Raw genomic sequence first — 17,341 nt, forward strand, 5'->3', positions numbered from 1 at the left:
GTGATCACAGCTTGAGGTGGTCCGGGGCTCACTTCATTCAGGGGCTGGGCGGGGTGGGCAGTTCAGGATGGCTCAAAGAAGACAAAGGAGAGAAAGGAGGTGTAGATCTCAGCTGTCTGTTTCCCTGCTGGGTGGATGGTTCCCAAGAAGAAGCCACAGCTTTGTGTGTGTGTGTGTGTGTGTGTGTGTGTGTGTGTGTGTGTGTGTAATTACCATATGAAAGCAGGCGAGGGAGCTGTAACTTGGATACCCAGGGAGCAGGGACTGCCGAGGAGCTGGGAAAGCAGGGAGCTGGCAGGCTGTGCTTGGCCCACATTCCTCTGATCTGGGGCAGTCACCACTCCCTCCCAGGTGCCACTCTAAGGCCTCAGGAGCACCCGTGGGGTGGCAGGACATTTGGGACTGAGAGTTAGATCCCAGGTCCTAGGACTGTACCTGGGACTAGACGACTCAGTTCTGGTGTTGCTGTCAAAGAAATCTGCCTTTCTCATCTGCACACTCTCTTCCCTGGGCATTCAGCCTTTGGGCTTCCTCACGTCCCCTGCCCACCCCGGGCTTAGGTCTCTGCCTGGCTATGTGAGGCAGTCACTGGCTTTCTAGGCAGAGCCTTCACTGCAGGTCCCTTACAGAAGGATACAACGGGCTACCCTTGCCTCGGGCAGCCCTTGGGATGGGGAACCTTCTGGCATCGATGGTCATTTTCCCCAGCAGGTTTGTGCTGTGGTGGAGGTCCTCTGCACAACGGCTTCCTTGAGGGGTCAGCACACAGAATGACCACCCAGGAATCTTGGGTCCCTGTACTTTGTGACTGTTTTTCTGTCTCATGTTATACCTCCTCCCAACCCCCCACCCCCAACCTTGATTCCCAGACAAGAGTCTGTCTCAAGCACAGAACCAGCTACAGTGGAGGTGAGGGGCTCCATGGGAACCGCTGTTCTGCAGGCTAAGCATGTCCTGACCGACTGGGGTGGGGCAGATGAGCCAAGCTTGCTGCTCAGTGGGGGAGGGGCTGGAGCACAAAGACAGCTAAGGGCAGAAAGGGGTCAGTATGCTAGTGACTTGAGGGTGTGTGTGTGGGGGGCAGCTATTGCTAAGCTTACAAATGACTCTGCTAAAAAAAATGTATGCACTTCCAAGTTCATGGGCAGAGTGGGACCTTGGAGAGCCTGGCAGGTTGTTTTGGTTGTTGGGAATGAGAGGGGACATCTGGCAGAATCAGCAGAGATGGAGCATGTAAACGGCACAGCAGCTCAAACTTTACTATGCTAATTTCATTGAAGTGTGGTGTGGACTTTGACTTAGGGAGGATGGGTCAGTGACGGGGTGGGGGTGGGGGTGTGAGTGTGGAGTGGGGGAGGGCAGGGGTGTCTGGGACGAGCTCCAGGCTTTGCTCGATTGCACCCTGCTGGATTCCACCAGCACAGAACCCATTCTACTGGGAAGACGGCTCCAGTCAGCATAGGGAGGTGATTACTGCTTTACCACAATACGACGCGGCAGAGATGAAGATTTCAAAGGAAATTTATTATTTTTGAAAGGTCTGAGGGGGACTTTACAAGAGTCTGAAGCCAGTAACTACAAAGGATGATAAATAAAATACAAAGCCAGTACGTTGTGGCAAATTTCCAGAAAACACATTGAAAATCTTTACAGTTCAAAACTGTTTCACTTTTATACATAATTACAAATTACTATACAGTGCTTGGGTTTAACCCAACTTTTTATTTAATAGGGCTTAGTACAGAAATGTTCATACAGCACTTGGAGACGACTTAACAAGAACAGAGGTATAGGTGTATCCTGCCCACGTTCAGTGGAGCCCAGGCCTCAGGAGGAAACCTGAGACAAACCAGCTGGGTAGGTCCATCCCAGCGGGAGGCAACCAAGGCAGGGAAGCTGATGCTACAGGGTCTAAGGCATAGATAGGTTCTGTGCTTCCTGCAGAGGCCCTCTGGGGTCTGTGGCAGTGGCACCTGCCTGGTTTCAAAGCAGGGCACACCTGAAGCAGTGGGGGCCACCCACCTTACACCCTAGTGAGATGGAGAAGTAACTCAGGACCTGTCTGTCAATCTTTTGACAAATTAAATCGTACGAGTGCAGGAAAAGGCCTCTGCTGCCACCCGGGCCTTTAATGGCAGCATTAGAATACTTTGCTTTTCTAAACCTGGCCAGCAGGCAACTGACTCCAAAGCTCTGGTTAACTAGGAATGTTATGCTACAGGAGAGAAAACAAGGAGCCACATTGTGCCCTTGGTCTCTGCAGGGATGGCCTGGGTCACTGCCCCACCCAAAGGCACCCACGCTCAGCTGGATAGGCATGGGAGCCCCCTCTCCAGGGCTCAAGTCCCATGAGATACCAAAAGGCTTGGCAAGAGAGCCTCAGGGGCAGGACGCATTAAAGACCTGTATGGAGAGAGAGCGACTCTGGGCAAGCGCTGGCCTATGGACCAAGGTTCTGTCCTTTCTAAGTCAGTGTACAGTGACATCACCCCAAAGGGATCGACACTTGTGCTTCCTGCTCATACGAGGCAGGGAAGGAAACCATTGTGGGGGACCAGCAAAGGCAGCCTTAGTGGTGTAGCCCTCAGAAGATGCAGTTCGTACCTTTCGAAAAAGCAATCTTGGTGAGGGCGTCCCTGCAGGTGACTCTCATGGGGTGGGGGCATGCTGGCATGCTTGCATCTCAACCCTCTCCATCTTCTAAGAAAACGGTCAGCAAGTTTGATTGTCTCAAAAATGAAGCCAGCTGATGAGAGGTCATTTAAAGTGCACATGTCACCCAGATGGGACGACAACTACTGAGATGATTTTAAGTTTTGAGAGAAGACACACTCTTCTAGCAAGTTCACTAGACTCCACAATGCTGGGGCCAATTTACATCCGTCCCCCAAAGCAGCTTGATGTAGAAACATTATTTCCTAGTATGGGCAATAGGACAGGACACAATCCTGGTTCCTAGAAAGGACCCTCTCTTTGAGAATCCCACATAAGGCTGTGGACTCAGCTATGGCAATTGTCAGGGTCCTAAGCAAGAGCACAAGCGGCAGTTCCCAAAGTGCGACAGACTTCTGAAGGGGCCAGATGGTGCGGGCAGGTGAAACAGTTCTTGGCAAATGACTCTCTTCCTGGAGAAAGTTGGGCAGCTTAGGGGAACTCAGGATGGCTTTCTTTTGACCTGAACTTCTTCCAACTGTCACTGACCATTTTTTTGGGGGGGGGGAGTGTGGGTAGAAGTGAAACTGGTTTTAAAACAACCAAAGCAAGCAAAACACCCTGGTTGGCTAGAGGACACTTGAGGGCAGTGGTGTACAGTGGCCCACTGCGTGGTGAGGCCCTTTTCCTCCTAGTAGACAGACTCTGCTGTTGATGGGTACAACCTCCCTGATGGGCCATTCAGAGGCAGGGATGAGGACTGCCAGCCAAACCCTGTGGCATGGCAGGCTCTGCTGTGACAGCTGTCTGGACTTGGAGAAGGAAGCAGCTAACGTCTTGAGAGAAGCACATCATAGTTTTAGTAGGAAAAAAAATCTGACTTTATCAAAAAGAGGCAAGGTAGCCGACAGGCAACTTTTTAACAACTCCAAAGAGATGTTTTCCTTCTGAAAAACTACGCAGGGGAGGGAAGGGTACAGCTCCTATCACAACCCTCGGGTTTCCTCTGGACCTTCATGCACTTGGACACACACTTCATCCTCTGTACTGAAAAGATGGTTCAAACTGTTTGGCCAGTACTGGCTCACTTTCAGAATAAAATAAAATAAAACAAAACACAAACACAAAATAAATAAAACAAAATTTAGGCTAAAAAATTGAAATCAGAATTCTTTCAAGTAAACTGAAAGATAAATATCCTTATCTGCAAGTCCAGCTTGCAGGTCACCAACAAGCACCAAGTTACACATTTGTTTTTGCACAACTATACTTGAAGGCCGCACTTCTGAGGGCAAAACCAGGAACTGAAGGCCACGTGTGAAGCACAGACCTCAGCATGTCCCTCACAGGGAGCACCCTGCGGGACAGGTACGTGAGCCGTGGAGGGTACATTACCAATGAACTGTCCTGCACGCACGAGCTGGTGAAAGCCTCAAGCACGCACAGATCAACACATGGAGATGGATGGCGAGGAGAGAGACAGGCGGCACTTGACAGCTTCAAGGGTAAGAGCACAACAAGCAGACTGCATCTGAAAACCGTATGTGAGGAGGCCTTGTGACTGAAGAGAGTGCACCCGGCCACGCTTCAGGGCCAGCTTCCCTGTCTGTATTGGCGAAACCACCAGCCAGACTTAATGGCTACACCTGAACCAGTAATCCTAGAGCAGGGCATGGAGAAGCCTCAGGGGACAGTCTAGGCCAGGGCAGGTGGCTGGGAGCACCCGCAGGGTGCCTGCTTTCCCATAGGGAGTCCAGTAACAACTGGGGACAGTGGTGGAGAGTCCTGTCTACTTCCTCTGCCCAGCATTTAGACGGGCATCTAGGACAGCAGTATGTTGCTTTCTGATTATATATGAAGTGAGACAGATAGTGCAGCCTAGCATATGGACATCCAGGTCGTGCAGACTATGTGCTTTCCGTACACATCAGGCCTGGTACTGGCTTCACAAACACTTTGTTGTTCTTCCTACAGTAAAATGAGGAAGACATACGAAGAGGGTGGTGTGTGTACAGGGACCCAATCTCAGAGACCACAGGGTGAAATACTGTATACCCGCATACCACTGGCCAACTAGGTGCTTGCTCTTGGCCTAAGTTATCCTGCTGTGTAAGGAAGGCTGTGTGCACAGCTGAAGTCTACACTATCTGCTCTTTGATTCTGGTTGCAGGCTTTCAGACCTCATTTGGAAAACCTCTTTGAGCCTTTAGGGAATCCTGACGTGTCTCAAGCTAGTACCTACTTCTGGGGTCACTACTTTCAGTGTAATACCCTGAGTAAGGCCAGGCCCACCCAAGTCCTGGGCAGTCACGGATCACGGCTCAAGTGCCCTCTACCCTGACAAGCAGGTGTTGCTCTTTTTTGTCCAGGACCTGGGATAGCTCAGGACAACTGGACGCTGAGGGGCAGTGGGCGTCCAGTGTAGGAGACTTGTGCACAAGGGGCAGAGTGCCGCAGGGGCACACCGTCAGGTCAGGGCTGGAAGCTGGCTGGCCCGGCAGAGGAGATGGGTCAACAGAAGATCTCTTCACCCTCTGCTGATACTTCCGAAGCAGGACCATCTGCAACCATGAAACCAAGAGTGAAAACATGACCCTTTTGATGTCACCTCCTGTCCTGTCAAGTTGCTGTATTGTGACAGCTGCCTGGAGTTCTTGACACATAACCGATTAGAGTTTGCAAAGTGATTAACTTTCACCCAGCACTGCTGTTCATGTTTGTAAACAGGCCTAGATAGCAAAGGGTTAAGGGAAATGTGGAATATTACAGGGAGGCTCTGTGAGCACTGCCAGAGAACTTCTCAGCTCCAGGTCCTAACTTCTCCCAGGGAAACGAGTACATGACCTGCCTTATACATCTAGACTAGGGTCAATACCCAACCTTGCTACTGTATTGGTCACTAGTGCAAGCCTAGCATGATAGTGAGGGCTTGGATGACTTCAATTAGGTGAGTGAGTTCCTCAATTGGAGGACACTTGAGAAATGAAACCCGCACTTCATATATGCAGGAGGCCCAGAACACAAGGTCTTGGATACTTATTGCACAAGCATTCTTTCTGAAAAAGATTATCCATGTTTTCCTGTATGTATGCATGCACAACAGGTTCATGAAGACATTTAGCCCATAGTGGATCCCCTGAAATTGGAGTTACATGTGGTTGTGAGCTGCTGTGTGGGTGTGGGGATCTGAACCTGAGCTCTCTGCAAGGGCAGTGACCCCAACCTCAGAGCGACCTCTCCAGCCCCACACAGGCTTTCTTTTTATGTGTCTATACGTGCATGGGTGCCAGAGGCTTATTATTATTACTATTGGAGACAGTGTCTCGCACCGAATCTGGAGCTCACCACTGTGACTATGCTAGCTTGTGGGTGCGTTCCAGGGACTCTCTTGCCTCTGCTTCCCATCTCTGGGGATAGAATTCAGCTCCTCGTGTTTGAACGGCAAGCATTTTACCAACTGGGTCATATCTGCAGCCCTTGCAACAAGTGTTCTTAGCAAGTGGGCCTGGGGGGCAGGGGCGGCTTGGCATCTGTACATCTGAAATGTTTTTTCCAGCCCATCGCTACCCTCTCTGGGATGCAGACGCTATGGCCACAGGAAGATAATGTAGTGTGGGCAACTCACCACCAGGCTGGGAGCGGCTTCCTTTGCTCTTCTTTTTCTTCTCTTTCTTTTCCTTTGGCTTAGCTAACCCAAAAAGGCGGGTGGAAGTGGAGGTGCTGGGCGGGGCCTGGCTCTGCCCCTCTGGTACTTTTGTCTGGCCCGTTGAACTCAGTACGTGAAAAGGCCCCTTATCTTTGTGTGTCCGAGAGATGCTGTTCCTTTTAGGAGACACTGAAAGTTCTGAGTCCAATGATCCCGATTTGGTTATGGAAGGTGCAGATGGCAAGGTGAACTCATCCGGATTGGGCAAGAAGGACGGGACTCGCATCAGCCTGGTATGTTTATTCGAGACCTGCATGTGTTCAAAGAAGGCGTTTAAAACTGGAAGCCATCTGTACCTTGGTAGCCACACTCTAAAGAACTAACTGTAAACATGACTTTATGTAACTGCTCCTTTCCAAGTACGATCTATGAGCATATTAAAACCATCATGTCCAACTCTCATCTTTGATGAGTCAACTTAGAAAAGAACTCCCATGTCCTGAAGAAACAGTCTAGCTGCTTATCTAAAGACTAATTCACACATCACTTCAGTGCAGACATCACTTCAAGGCAGAGATTATGGACCTGGTCAGGCTAGAGTGTTAACAGAAGAGCATCAACCCATCTGTGTTCTCTGTAGCCTGGGAACCAACCCTCCCTAGTCAGATTTCTGCTGATTTTACTGGGGTGTGAGTGGATCTACCCTTCTGCTAGAGAATGCAACAGAGCAACTGGCTGCTTCCTGCTATGCATTTGAGAAACTCTTCTGGATGCTGGAGACATCACTTCAGTTTCCTTTCATGGTTCAAGGTCCGTCAAGTGTCAACATGACATCAGCTTTGAAAGATGGGGAGATGTGCGCACTACCAAACTATCTCTCTGCCTGCAGTGCCAGTGTTCCAGGGCAATCACGGATTATCTCACTACAGTAACATTACACTTCAGCATGCTGAATGACAGAAAGCCTTCCTGAACAATCAGCAGCTACTGAGAAACAAGAGCATGAAAGACCATCAAACCAAGCCAGGCATTATGCTGAGTGCGGCTGTCTGAATATCCCTGCCCAGATATGACCTGTGCACAGGAGATGACGTCCTTCTCCTTCCATCACTTGCTGGGCTCTTCCCTCTGTCACTGACGTCCCCTGGTTCTTTCAACAGGTTATCTTTTAGCAGAGCCAATTGCTACTGTCTCCTGACCACTGGCATGTAGGTCCTACGGGCTCCTCTATCCTTGGTGTGTTTCTATTTGTGGGGACACACGCCCGGTCTACCGTGTGCTGTAGGACAAGGGCTAACCGCTACTCTCTCAGACATGCTGAGGCTGCTCTGGCCCAGGCTGGTGGCTGAGAAAAGTGCCTGCTAGCTTGAAGGACCCACTGACTTCTCTGTGCTACAGTTTCAGCATCTCTGCCACCCTCGTTCGTCTCCTCCCGTGAGACCCACTTCCTCCCTTGTTCAGGGTAAAGCAAAGCTGCCGATCAACACGACTCTGCTCACTTTCTTGTGGCTCCTATCATCACTCTGTCACCGCCTGGTCTTCACAGTAGGATGTCTCTTCCTCCCTGTCTACTGGCCCGGCACAGGCTCTTAGGTACCTGGCAGAAGTCCTGATCCATCTGTCTCTGGGTGAGACGCTCTGTGTCCCGCTTCAGTTGCTCCTGTTCTCTTTCCAGCTGTTTCTGGGCAGCCCGTAGTCTCTCCAGATCACACTGGTAAGTGCCCTTCTTCTGCTGGAGCTCTTCACGGTCCCTCTCCAAGTCCTGCTGTCTACGGCGGACTGTCTCCTCCCTTTCGGCCAGCTTGGCCTCACGTTCTCTTAGCTCCTGCTCCCGGGACTCCCACTCACGCTCACGCCTGCGCTTTTCCTCCAGGTGCTGTGCCTGCTGCTTCTGCAGGTTGGCCAGGTCCTGGCGCTGCTTTTCCAGGCTCCGTTGCTTCTCCTGCTCAATCAGAGAGCTGGGGCGGGATGCACTCCTTGTGAGTACCTTCTCCGTCAGCACCAGCTTCTGGTCCTCAATGTAGCTATCTTGTTGCAGCACAACACCCTGTCATGGCATAGAGAACAATCGTGCAACTCAGACCCAGGAGAAAAACCACCTGTAGGGATCCTTACCCCCCGCTAGGATACTGGGACAGAATGAAGTCCCTCTCGTGTTTTAAGAGTTTGGTCTTATAACAATATGCCTCAGGGCAACTTTGGGCAGTTTTGTTTGTCAAAGATATGGGAACTCAATGTTGTAAAGCCTGGTTATTTCTCTTTAAGCTAAAAACTAACTTAAGTCTATTTTGTGTGTGCATGCATGTGCCAAGGAGAGCATGTGGAGGCCAGAGGACAACCCGTGGGAGTCAGTTCTACCCTTCCTCCATGTAGGTCATGAGGACTGAACTCCAGGCGTCAAGGCAGGCGTGTTTACCTGCTGAGCCATCGCACTGGCTGTGGTCACACATTTTCTGGAATTCTTGGTGGTACTTAGGGGTGGGATGAGTGTGTGTGCTGTGCAGGAGGGAGAAGGAAGGAGACTGGTAAACTCTTCAAGAAAGAAAGGAAAAGGGTGGTCCGTGGGAATTACCCAAGAGTATGAGTGAGGCACCCTTACAAACACCAGAGAGACATAAAGAAAGGTTTCCTGAGGTGAGACAGCTTCTGGAGAAGGTCCCACACTATCAGGCAGCTCCTAGAGTAGTCTTGGAAGGACCACATGCTACAATGGCTTCATTTTCTTAACCAGAAGCTACTCTTTGGCTTGTTTACCAATAAGTAACTTTTAAATCCCAAAGACTGAGGCCAACAAAATCTCTCTGCTATGTTCTGCAGATAAGTAAGAACACAGATAAGGTACCTGCAGCATGCTGAGGAGTTCGTGGAGGTGAACGATGCTCTGGACAACCTGCTAGCAAAGGAATAAACACTCATTTCAGTTTTCCTGACTCTCAGAAACATCACATGGCTGCAGCATCTTCAGAACACAACATTACAATTTAAAGACATCTTCTAAAATGGAAAGAACCCAAGAGAGTAACTGAGTGCAAGCAGCCAAGATGAAAGATATTTGCCTGTGCATGTGTGTGTAAACATTCTTTAACAGGACCTACACAAAACTCCCGCTTTTAAAATTAGTGCATACCTCAAAGTTAAAAAGAATGTCCTGAAAATTCATATTAAGTTTATGAATAATCAAGGACAAAGGAAAAACATTCAGTTAACTTCTCTAAGAGAACTGTCTTCATTTCTGGAAAACGTTAAGTTAGAAACCTTGGTTCACATACACACTGAACAAAAATACAATACAACCCATTCAAATGACAAGTAGAAGGGCTAGAGAGATGGCTCAGTGGGTAGGAACACTGGGTTTGATTCTGAATACCACATGGCAGCTCACAACTGTGTAACTCCAGTCTCTGGGGACACACTGACCTCTTCTGGCCTCTGCAGGCACTGCATGTATTCACAGACATACAAGGGAGTAATGTACACATAAAATTAAAAAAGAAAAAATGAAAAAAAACACCCATAAAAGAATTAGAAGAAAATACAAGAGGAAATAAAGGAATATTCTAATTCAGAAACAGGACAGAAGAACAAACTAGCTAACTACATAAAACATTAAAAAGCATCCAGGGACTAGAAGTACAATCCACAGAGCACATCTGTACACATGCACAAATCAAGAAATGCTGTTTGAAATATCCAGCCAACACAACGTCAACTTAAAGATGGTAGTGTTCAATGCTGGTGAAAGTAAAATGAGGATGGACACACCCAGCTACACTCTAGCTCCTTCCACACAGTAAAACAGTGAGGAAAATCTAAGAGCCATGCAGTTAAGTGTAATATGCAAAAAAAGTAGAACAGGGATTAGCCACCAGAAAGACCCAACTCTAGGACCCGATGGAAGTAGTTGGCATGTGAGTGTTCAGCAGCAGGCATTGTGCTCCCGTGTCTTGGGAAGATGCCTCTGATGCACTGAGAGACCTCCGGAAGGTCACACATGATCATGTGATGGATGAGAAAAGGGCCGACACTTAACAGTTATTACTCTCCAGTGACGGGTCAGGGTTAAATTCAGATGATTTATATTACTAGTCTTTACACGTCTCTCTTTGTAATACTTGAACCAAGCTTACTTCTGGAGTCCTTTCCTGTCGACTGCAGCTGTGCAGTCGCAGTGTGAAAGCCAGGCACACTATTTCCCACCAGACTTTCTCACTCAAGTACAGGGGGCCTTGCCAAATGGAAATCAGCTGACAGCTCAAGAGACAGATACAGAGAGCATCAACTTACAGGGCCCAGGCCCTGGATGTATCAGGGAGAGTCCCTCAACAAACTCCTTTGTCAACAAACATAAAACAACATCCTCTGGATTTTTTGAGAGAGGATGGGAAGGAGGAAGTAGTTTAAAATTTCAAAACAAAACTCCCAAGGGGCTTAAGATAATAAATACAAGGAAGAATGAAATGCAAGAAACAGCCTTGAGAAACACCAAGGCATAGGTTCAAGTGTGCAGGACGCACAAAAGCAAGGCTCAGCAAGAGCACTTGTCTAGGAGACAGCAGTGACCCTGAAACTGATCGCAACTGGCCTCGGGGGTGGAGCTCAGTGACAGGGAGGGAAGGGAGCAACACGTAGCCCATTCCCAGGGTCTGATTCTCCATTGGGAGGACATCAGGCTCCCTTGCAGGAATGGAAGGGTTCAAAGAGGCAAACTCAGTAAACATAAGATGTTATTAAAGAGAATCTGTCACAAGTTTAACTCCCATACTCTAGACTTGTGGCGACTGGGATCCTTTACACTCCAGGAAAAGCTGCTACAAATTCTACACGGAGGGCCCAGAATGAAGGCACCAATAGGTGCTCCCCAGCTCTTGTACAGACAAAGCTATGTAGTTGTGGTGGCTCAGGCCTTTAATCTTAGCACTCGGGGCATAAGCAAGAGGATCTATGTGAGTTCAAGGCCAACCTGGTCTACAGAGTGAGTTCCAGGACAGCCAGGGCTACACAGAGAAACCCTGTCTCAAAAAACAAAACAAACAAACAAAAAAAAAACAAAAAAAAATGAGACAGTGAGGGAGGGGGGAGAAGAGAGAGAGGTCTTCATTCATAGTATACAACACTCTGGCAAAATATCAAGACAAGGAAATATATAGCTATACTATTCAGTTATAAAATATCAAAGCCACAAGATACTTGTAATGGCAAAACAAGAATACTCTTAACCCAATAAATATCCTAGATAGTTCATGGAATCCTTACCTCACTGTTTCTTTTAAGCATAAATACCAGGTTAGCATTTCCACCCTATAAAATATCAACAAAATTGCATTAAAAGATGAAAATCTTGATGTAGAAACTATACTCAATGTGTTTCTAAGTTATATTGTATTTCTCGTTTTTCCTTCCTTTCTACCATAGCATCTCCCTGGAAGGTGTGAAGAGAAGAAGTTGAACTAGTTTTTACTAAGAAGCCTTGTAGAGCAGGATCAGGATGGTGGTGGTGGTGGGGCACCACGTAGGCTTTTAAGGCACTAGAACTGGGTCTGTAAAGAGGGCTCTAAGCCAGGGGCCCAAAGCAACGATACAGGTCTCTTGACTGTGTGGTTTGCTCTCAAAATGTGTTTCCCTGAGAAATGAAATTTCATTACAAGTGGCAACCTGATTCCTGAGCCAGAACACGGAAAGACACTTCAAAAGGGTAATGACGTCCAGGTAAGTGTCAAGAGGCTCACAGACATGAGTGTTTTTCTAGAAAATCCTACCTTTTTCAGACCACTATCCGATTCTGTTCTCCTAAGATCTTGGCCGTCATCACCCTCTTCTTTCTCACCTCCTAAACAAAACAAAACACAGATGAAAACAATATAGATAGTTTAGGGGTATTAATACCCAAAATAAAAATAGGCCACGAAGTCACTCTGGCACTTGGCCACTAGCCACAGCTTCATTAATGGAGAAACAAGAACATGAAACTCAAACAGAGCAAAATAAAACCCAGCTTAGCATCCCTCATTTGATGCTTGGGACCAGAAGGGTTTGAGCTTCAGATTTTCTGATACATGTAATAATAAGATGCTTGGAAGAAGGGACTCTTGTCCAGACACAGAATTATTGAATGTCTCTCAGACACTTTTGCCCACATCTGGAGATGATGGTATACAATATTTTGGGCATGCTTGTGTTCTCAGGGCAACTTTTCAAGTGTGGAGTTTGCAGTGTGACGTGTCAGGAAGTTTTGAACTATGGAGCAGTTTGGGTATCAGTTTTTCACATTAGAGATGCTCAAGGCCTCTGGCTGTATTAGCTCAGCTAAATAACAGTAAAAAAAAAAAAGCTTATTGTCGCCAATGAACATGATTCTCACAGGAATTCTTGAGTGCTTGAGACTCTCATGAAGACATTTATTGATGAAGGGACAGAAGAGACGGAGCTACCAGAATCCAGGTGACTGTGAGCTGCAAAGGAATAATGGATCACCTTTGGAAGCATTCATCTGATGACAGTCAAATCCTCCAAAGGTCTCTGCTCTCCGGGGCAAGGAAATGGGGCCAGCCATGATTTCCTGCTCAACAGGGCTGCTGATAGACGTTCCAAGTGTGCCACCAAGGCTTCCACTCACCAATCCCTGGAGAATTTCCACTGGAAAAAAGCAAACAAAACACTCAGGAGGATGTCTATCTTTCATTAAGAGGAAAAAAACATGTGATATGTACAGATTGGATCAGAAAATCCCAAAGGATAAGGTAAATTTTCATGCTTAAGAGGGCTTTGGGTCACCACGAATTTTACTTGGGCTCTATTGGAAATGTAGAGACAAATTTCACCCTTCCATAGGCCTGAAAAAGGGAACAGAAGGCAGAGTAATCAACTGGGAGGAGTATGGTTTCTAGAATTAGAGGCAGGACAGCAGAAAGGTCCCTGGAAAATTAGCCAGTTTGAGAACAGCAATTAAATCTGTCAGGAGCAGGTGGGCGCCAGGGGCCAGAACAGCCTAAGCATCTGGATCTTCAAATCTAACGTTAACTGTTAACTGGAGATCTTCCCTAGGGCGGGGCCTGTGAGGAAGACACTGAAGCGAGAGCAAAGAACGGGAGAGGAAGAGGCGAGTGAGAGAGGAGGTCCAGATGGAATCAGAGGCAGAAACAAAATCTCTTAACAGCATCAAAATTTTAATAAACCATAAGAATAGAAAAATATAATTTAAAAAGTTTGCTTTCTATGTTTAGTTTTTTGAGTTTTGTATTGTTTTATTTTTGAGAAAGAACCAGGCAGACATTGAACTCAGAGTTCTGCCTCTGCTTCCTGAATGTGTCTGCCACAAAACTCAGCAAGAAACATTATTTGAAAACGAAAATTTAATGAAAAAAAAATGAACAAGTAAAAAAATACAGAAGTCAATCCCATATAAAGAACAGAGGCAGAAAACAAGAATATAACTTCCTATGGATAATTAGTGCACAGCAGAAAGATGTTTCCATTAAACAAATGAGATAAACGCACTGAGGAAATGATGTGGAAACACAAAAGAACTTAAGTCAAAATTAGAAAAAACAGAGTTGGCTCAGGAGACCAAGGCTGTAAGATGCAGTTTGAGGTCAGTGTGGTCTCCAACACAAGGCCTTAGCTTGATAAACTAGAAAAGTAGAACAAGTGAGACTCAGAACGGCAGGAAAACAATCACAGAAAGTAAAACGGAACTCACATCTAAGAGCAATGTGACCACAGAAGATGCTTAGGCAAAGGAGTATTAAAAGCGACAAATATTTGACCCTAGGCAAGATATGGCAACTGGCTGGAAGAAGAAAACTGAAGTCAGAGAACAGAGGGAATACAAAGGATTGCAATTCAAGGATATCTCTCTGAAATCGAAAATATTTTTAACCATGTTATTAAACAGACAGTGAGCCCCACAACAGCCAACCATATGACATGCTCTGTAAAAATATTTGGAGTTAAACATCCTGTGGACACTTAGACAAAGAACATGTGACTTACATGGAGAAATCAAATTGATACTACCCTCTAAGAATGAAGGAAAATGATTAGACATGAAAACAGTTCAGATGAGAAAATGTGAGGCAAAGGTTTTAAGTCCAGAAGATATTTTCAAGTAGAAAGAGCACAAATCGATAAAGATGTCAGAAATGCAATGCTGATGGGCTCTGAGGACACCGATCTAAGCATGGGCTTAGAGAGCCCATATTACAGGTCAGGCTAGGAGCAGAGTGCATGAGAGTGGCTACAGACTAGATGTGTAGACACAGCCAATTGCTTACAAAGGAATGGAGAATAGAGACAGCCTTGTGTGAGAAACTGTAGGAATAGCAGTGTTATTCTTATATGCGTACCAGTGTTAAAGCAGATTAAGACACTAATATAGGATATTCTTTAGTGTATTTTAATTATAAATATCATTTATTCTGTGTGCGTGGTGGCCCATACATGAGGGATAGGGGAGGCATGAGTGCAGAGGTCAGAGGATAACTTTCAGGAGTTGGTTCTTTATTTTCATTATATGGCTTCAAGAATCAAACTCAGATCATCAGGCTTTGCAACAGGTGCCTTTACCTAAACTACTGACCCAGTAGAGGATATTCTACTCCATAATGTATCCTTGAGAAGGAATACTCATATGTGGAAAGGACACAGACATGAGTAAGTGATTAGGTTGTATAAAAAGGCAACCTGTAATCCATAATTTGATTAGCTACACCCAAGGGAATTTATCGAAGTCCATCTCTAGCTCTGCCCATTGAAAAGAACGACATAGTAATGACTGAAAATCCTCAGTACCTAACTAATAATAACCCTCAAATACTTTTTCACTAAAGGAGACCAGGACTCTCAAAGGATGAATGGATCAGCAAGCAAGCTCTGCAGTGTGGCTATGCCACAGATTTAGAAACCTCAGGAATACTAGGGTTAAGTGGGGAACACTGGATGTTACATGAGGTTGAGAACTGCTCAGCAATCTAAAACTGGGTTGGTAACCAGCTCATTTTGATGCTGGGTATTGAACACAAGGTCCCATCACACATGTAGAGCTCTATCTCTGAGCTACGACTGCAGCCTCATAACAATGTGTGCAAAACACTTCCAAGTCCAACCTGAGGATTCACAGGGACCAGTTTATTGAAAACTGGTCCATAAAGGAAGAGGCCCCTTCCCGCCAGGATTCATCCTTTTATTCAATTGTTTCTATGTCACAGAAAAAGAACTAACTTGGGCCTGATGCTTCCCAATGAAAGCATTCACCACCACATGAGTACATCTTATGAACCCATTAAATGTGAGAAACTCAGCTTCTGAGGCCAGACCCAGAGACAGGGTGCCATATGGAAAAGTCCAACTAGCGGTTCAAAGAGCTTAGCTAATTCAAAGACCAACTGCACAGCAGGGACAGGGAGAAAATGCCTCCTTAAGACTGGGCAGTGAGCGAGCCTGTCAGCAGCACCCCTCCACGGCCTCTGCATTATTAGCTCCTTGTCTGCTGAGCTCCTGCTCTGATTTCCTTCAGTAATGGACTACAACATGGAAGTGTAAGCCAAGTAAACTTCTCCTCCCCAACTTGCTTTTGGCCATGGTGTTTCATCACAGCAAACAGTAAGCAACAGTAAGACAGCAGGTAAAGGCATTCAACATGGAGCCATGTCTAACGATCTTGAGTTTGATCTTTGGGACCTTCATGGCAGTCCCAGACTCCCCAAGTTGTCCTCTTCCCTTCATATGCATATCATGGGATGTATATGCCCACACACACATGCACATACATGGTAATTACACTAATGTAACTTTAAAAATTAAAAAGGGGAAAATACTTAAGTGATTATTGATACAGGTTAGGGCACCTGCTCCTGTTAGGAGGAAGTTAAGTGTGACGGGGACATGCAAAGGCTTTCAGGGTGTCTGTCACTTAGATTTCTTAGCTTGGGTAGTGACTGTTAGGGATGTTCACCTGACAATTTACCTACAGTAATACTGGGACATTCTTTATGTTAGTGTTTTGTTTTACAGTAACAGCAGGCACTGGTACAGAACATAAGTATGCAACTCTCTCTGGGCTAATACTGTGTGTAAATTACCTTCACTTATTGCACTTTTCATCAATGGTCCTCCTTTGAGAGCTTCCTCTGTGTTGGAGCGGAAGAGGACTCTCGGGCTGTGTGCTGGCGAGCAATCCTCAGGCAAAGGAGTGCTGCACTCGGTCATGTCCCGGAAAATCATTTCCTTCTCTTCCAGCAAGAGGAGGATCTGCTGGTCCTTCTGTTGAAGTTGTTCTGCAGGGCAAACAGAAAAACCACCTGACTTTGACTTGTCTGGAGCTGGGGGATCACGAGATGACTGAGAGTTGAGCACCACCTAGTGGTGGTTATGGAAAGGCCCAAGACAGGAAATGGTTCCCATCCTGAACACAAGCTCCTGCACTCTCAAACTGCGCTGCGCTCTTTCTGCATTTTGAATACAGCTCTATCCATCACTACATTCAGCTGACTAGTTTTTGTCTGTTTACATTTGTTCTTTGACAAAATGTATAAAGTGCATTCATTACTCTAATTTCTTCCATACCTTTAGTATCCAATTTCAAGTAGTTTTCCTACATTCGTGACTTTGTCATTTTACTTTTGTGAGTGAGTTTAACCAGGATCATTTGCATGACCATCGGCTTGGAACTACTCACTGGAGATGAATGAGATCCTCAATGAGACTCAAGACCTTACTGCCCTTCCTCCCAAATTCACCAGCAGGGAGTGAGTAGAGCCCCATCAATCCCCAGTTGACTCTTGATGGGCCCACAGCAGGCAGCCACAGCTGCTGTGAAGTCCTGACGGAAGCCACTGTGCCATGCCCAGAAGACAGCATTCACAGTCTTTCTCCCTCCCCTGAAGCTCTGGCATTCTTTCCACTTCTTCCATCACGTTCCCAGAGCCCCAGAGGAGTGGTAGAAATGTCTTGCTTAGGGCTGAGCACTCAGTTGTCACTAACTTATTCTCAGCATCGTCAACAGCCACATGTCTCTGCAGTCACCCCTGCTCTTTGCCGACAGGCTTC

At 46.6% G+C, this 17,341-nt stretch overlaps 1 protein-coding gene across 9 annotated transcripts in view; it reads right to left on the reverse strand.

The window, feature by feature from the left end:
• Positions 1-1,503: 1,503 nt before the first annotated feature.
• Akap13 (A-kinase anchoring protein 13) overlaps positions 1,504-17,341 on the reverse strand; it is a 300,754-nt gene continuing 284,916 nt past the window's right edge. For 8 of the 9 annotated variants that reach the window (XM_040730180.1, XM_040730175.1, XM_040730179.1 and 5 more), the window contains 8 exons: positions 16,375-16,569; positions 12,770-12,931; positions 12,055-12,125; positions 11,552-11,596; positions 9,141-9,191; positions 7,896-8,345; positions 6,278-6,608; positions 1,504-5,213 (listed from right to left, as the gene is read on the reverse strand). In XM_040730180.1, the coding sequence (XP_040586114.1) occupies positions 5,164-5,213; positions 6,278-6,608; positions 7,896-8,345; positions 9,141-9,191; positions 11,552-11,596; positions 12,055-12,125; positions 12,770-12,931; positions 16,375-16,569 (1,355 nt within the window). In that variant the 3' untranslated portion in view covers positions 1,504-5,163. The remainder of the gene's footprint in view (positions 5,214-6,277; positions 6,609-7,895; positions 8,346-9,140; positions 9,192-11,551; positions 11,597-12,054; positions 12,126-12,769; positions 12,932-16,374; positions 16,570-17,341) is intronic. The other variant, XM_040730168.1, reaches the window with a different exon arrangement.

The sequence above is a fragment of the Mesocricetus auratus genome, unplaced genomic scaffold, assembly GCF_017639785.1.
Source record: "Mesocricetus auratus isolate SY011 unplaced genomic scaffold, BCM_Maur_2.0 Super-Scaffold_4256, whole genome shotgun sequence".
NCBI classification, from domain to species: domain Eukaryota; kingdom Metazoa; phylum Chordata; class Mammalia; order Rodentia; family Cricetidae; genus Mesocricetus; species Mesocricetus auratus.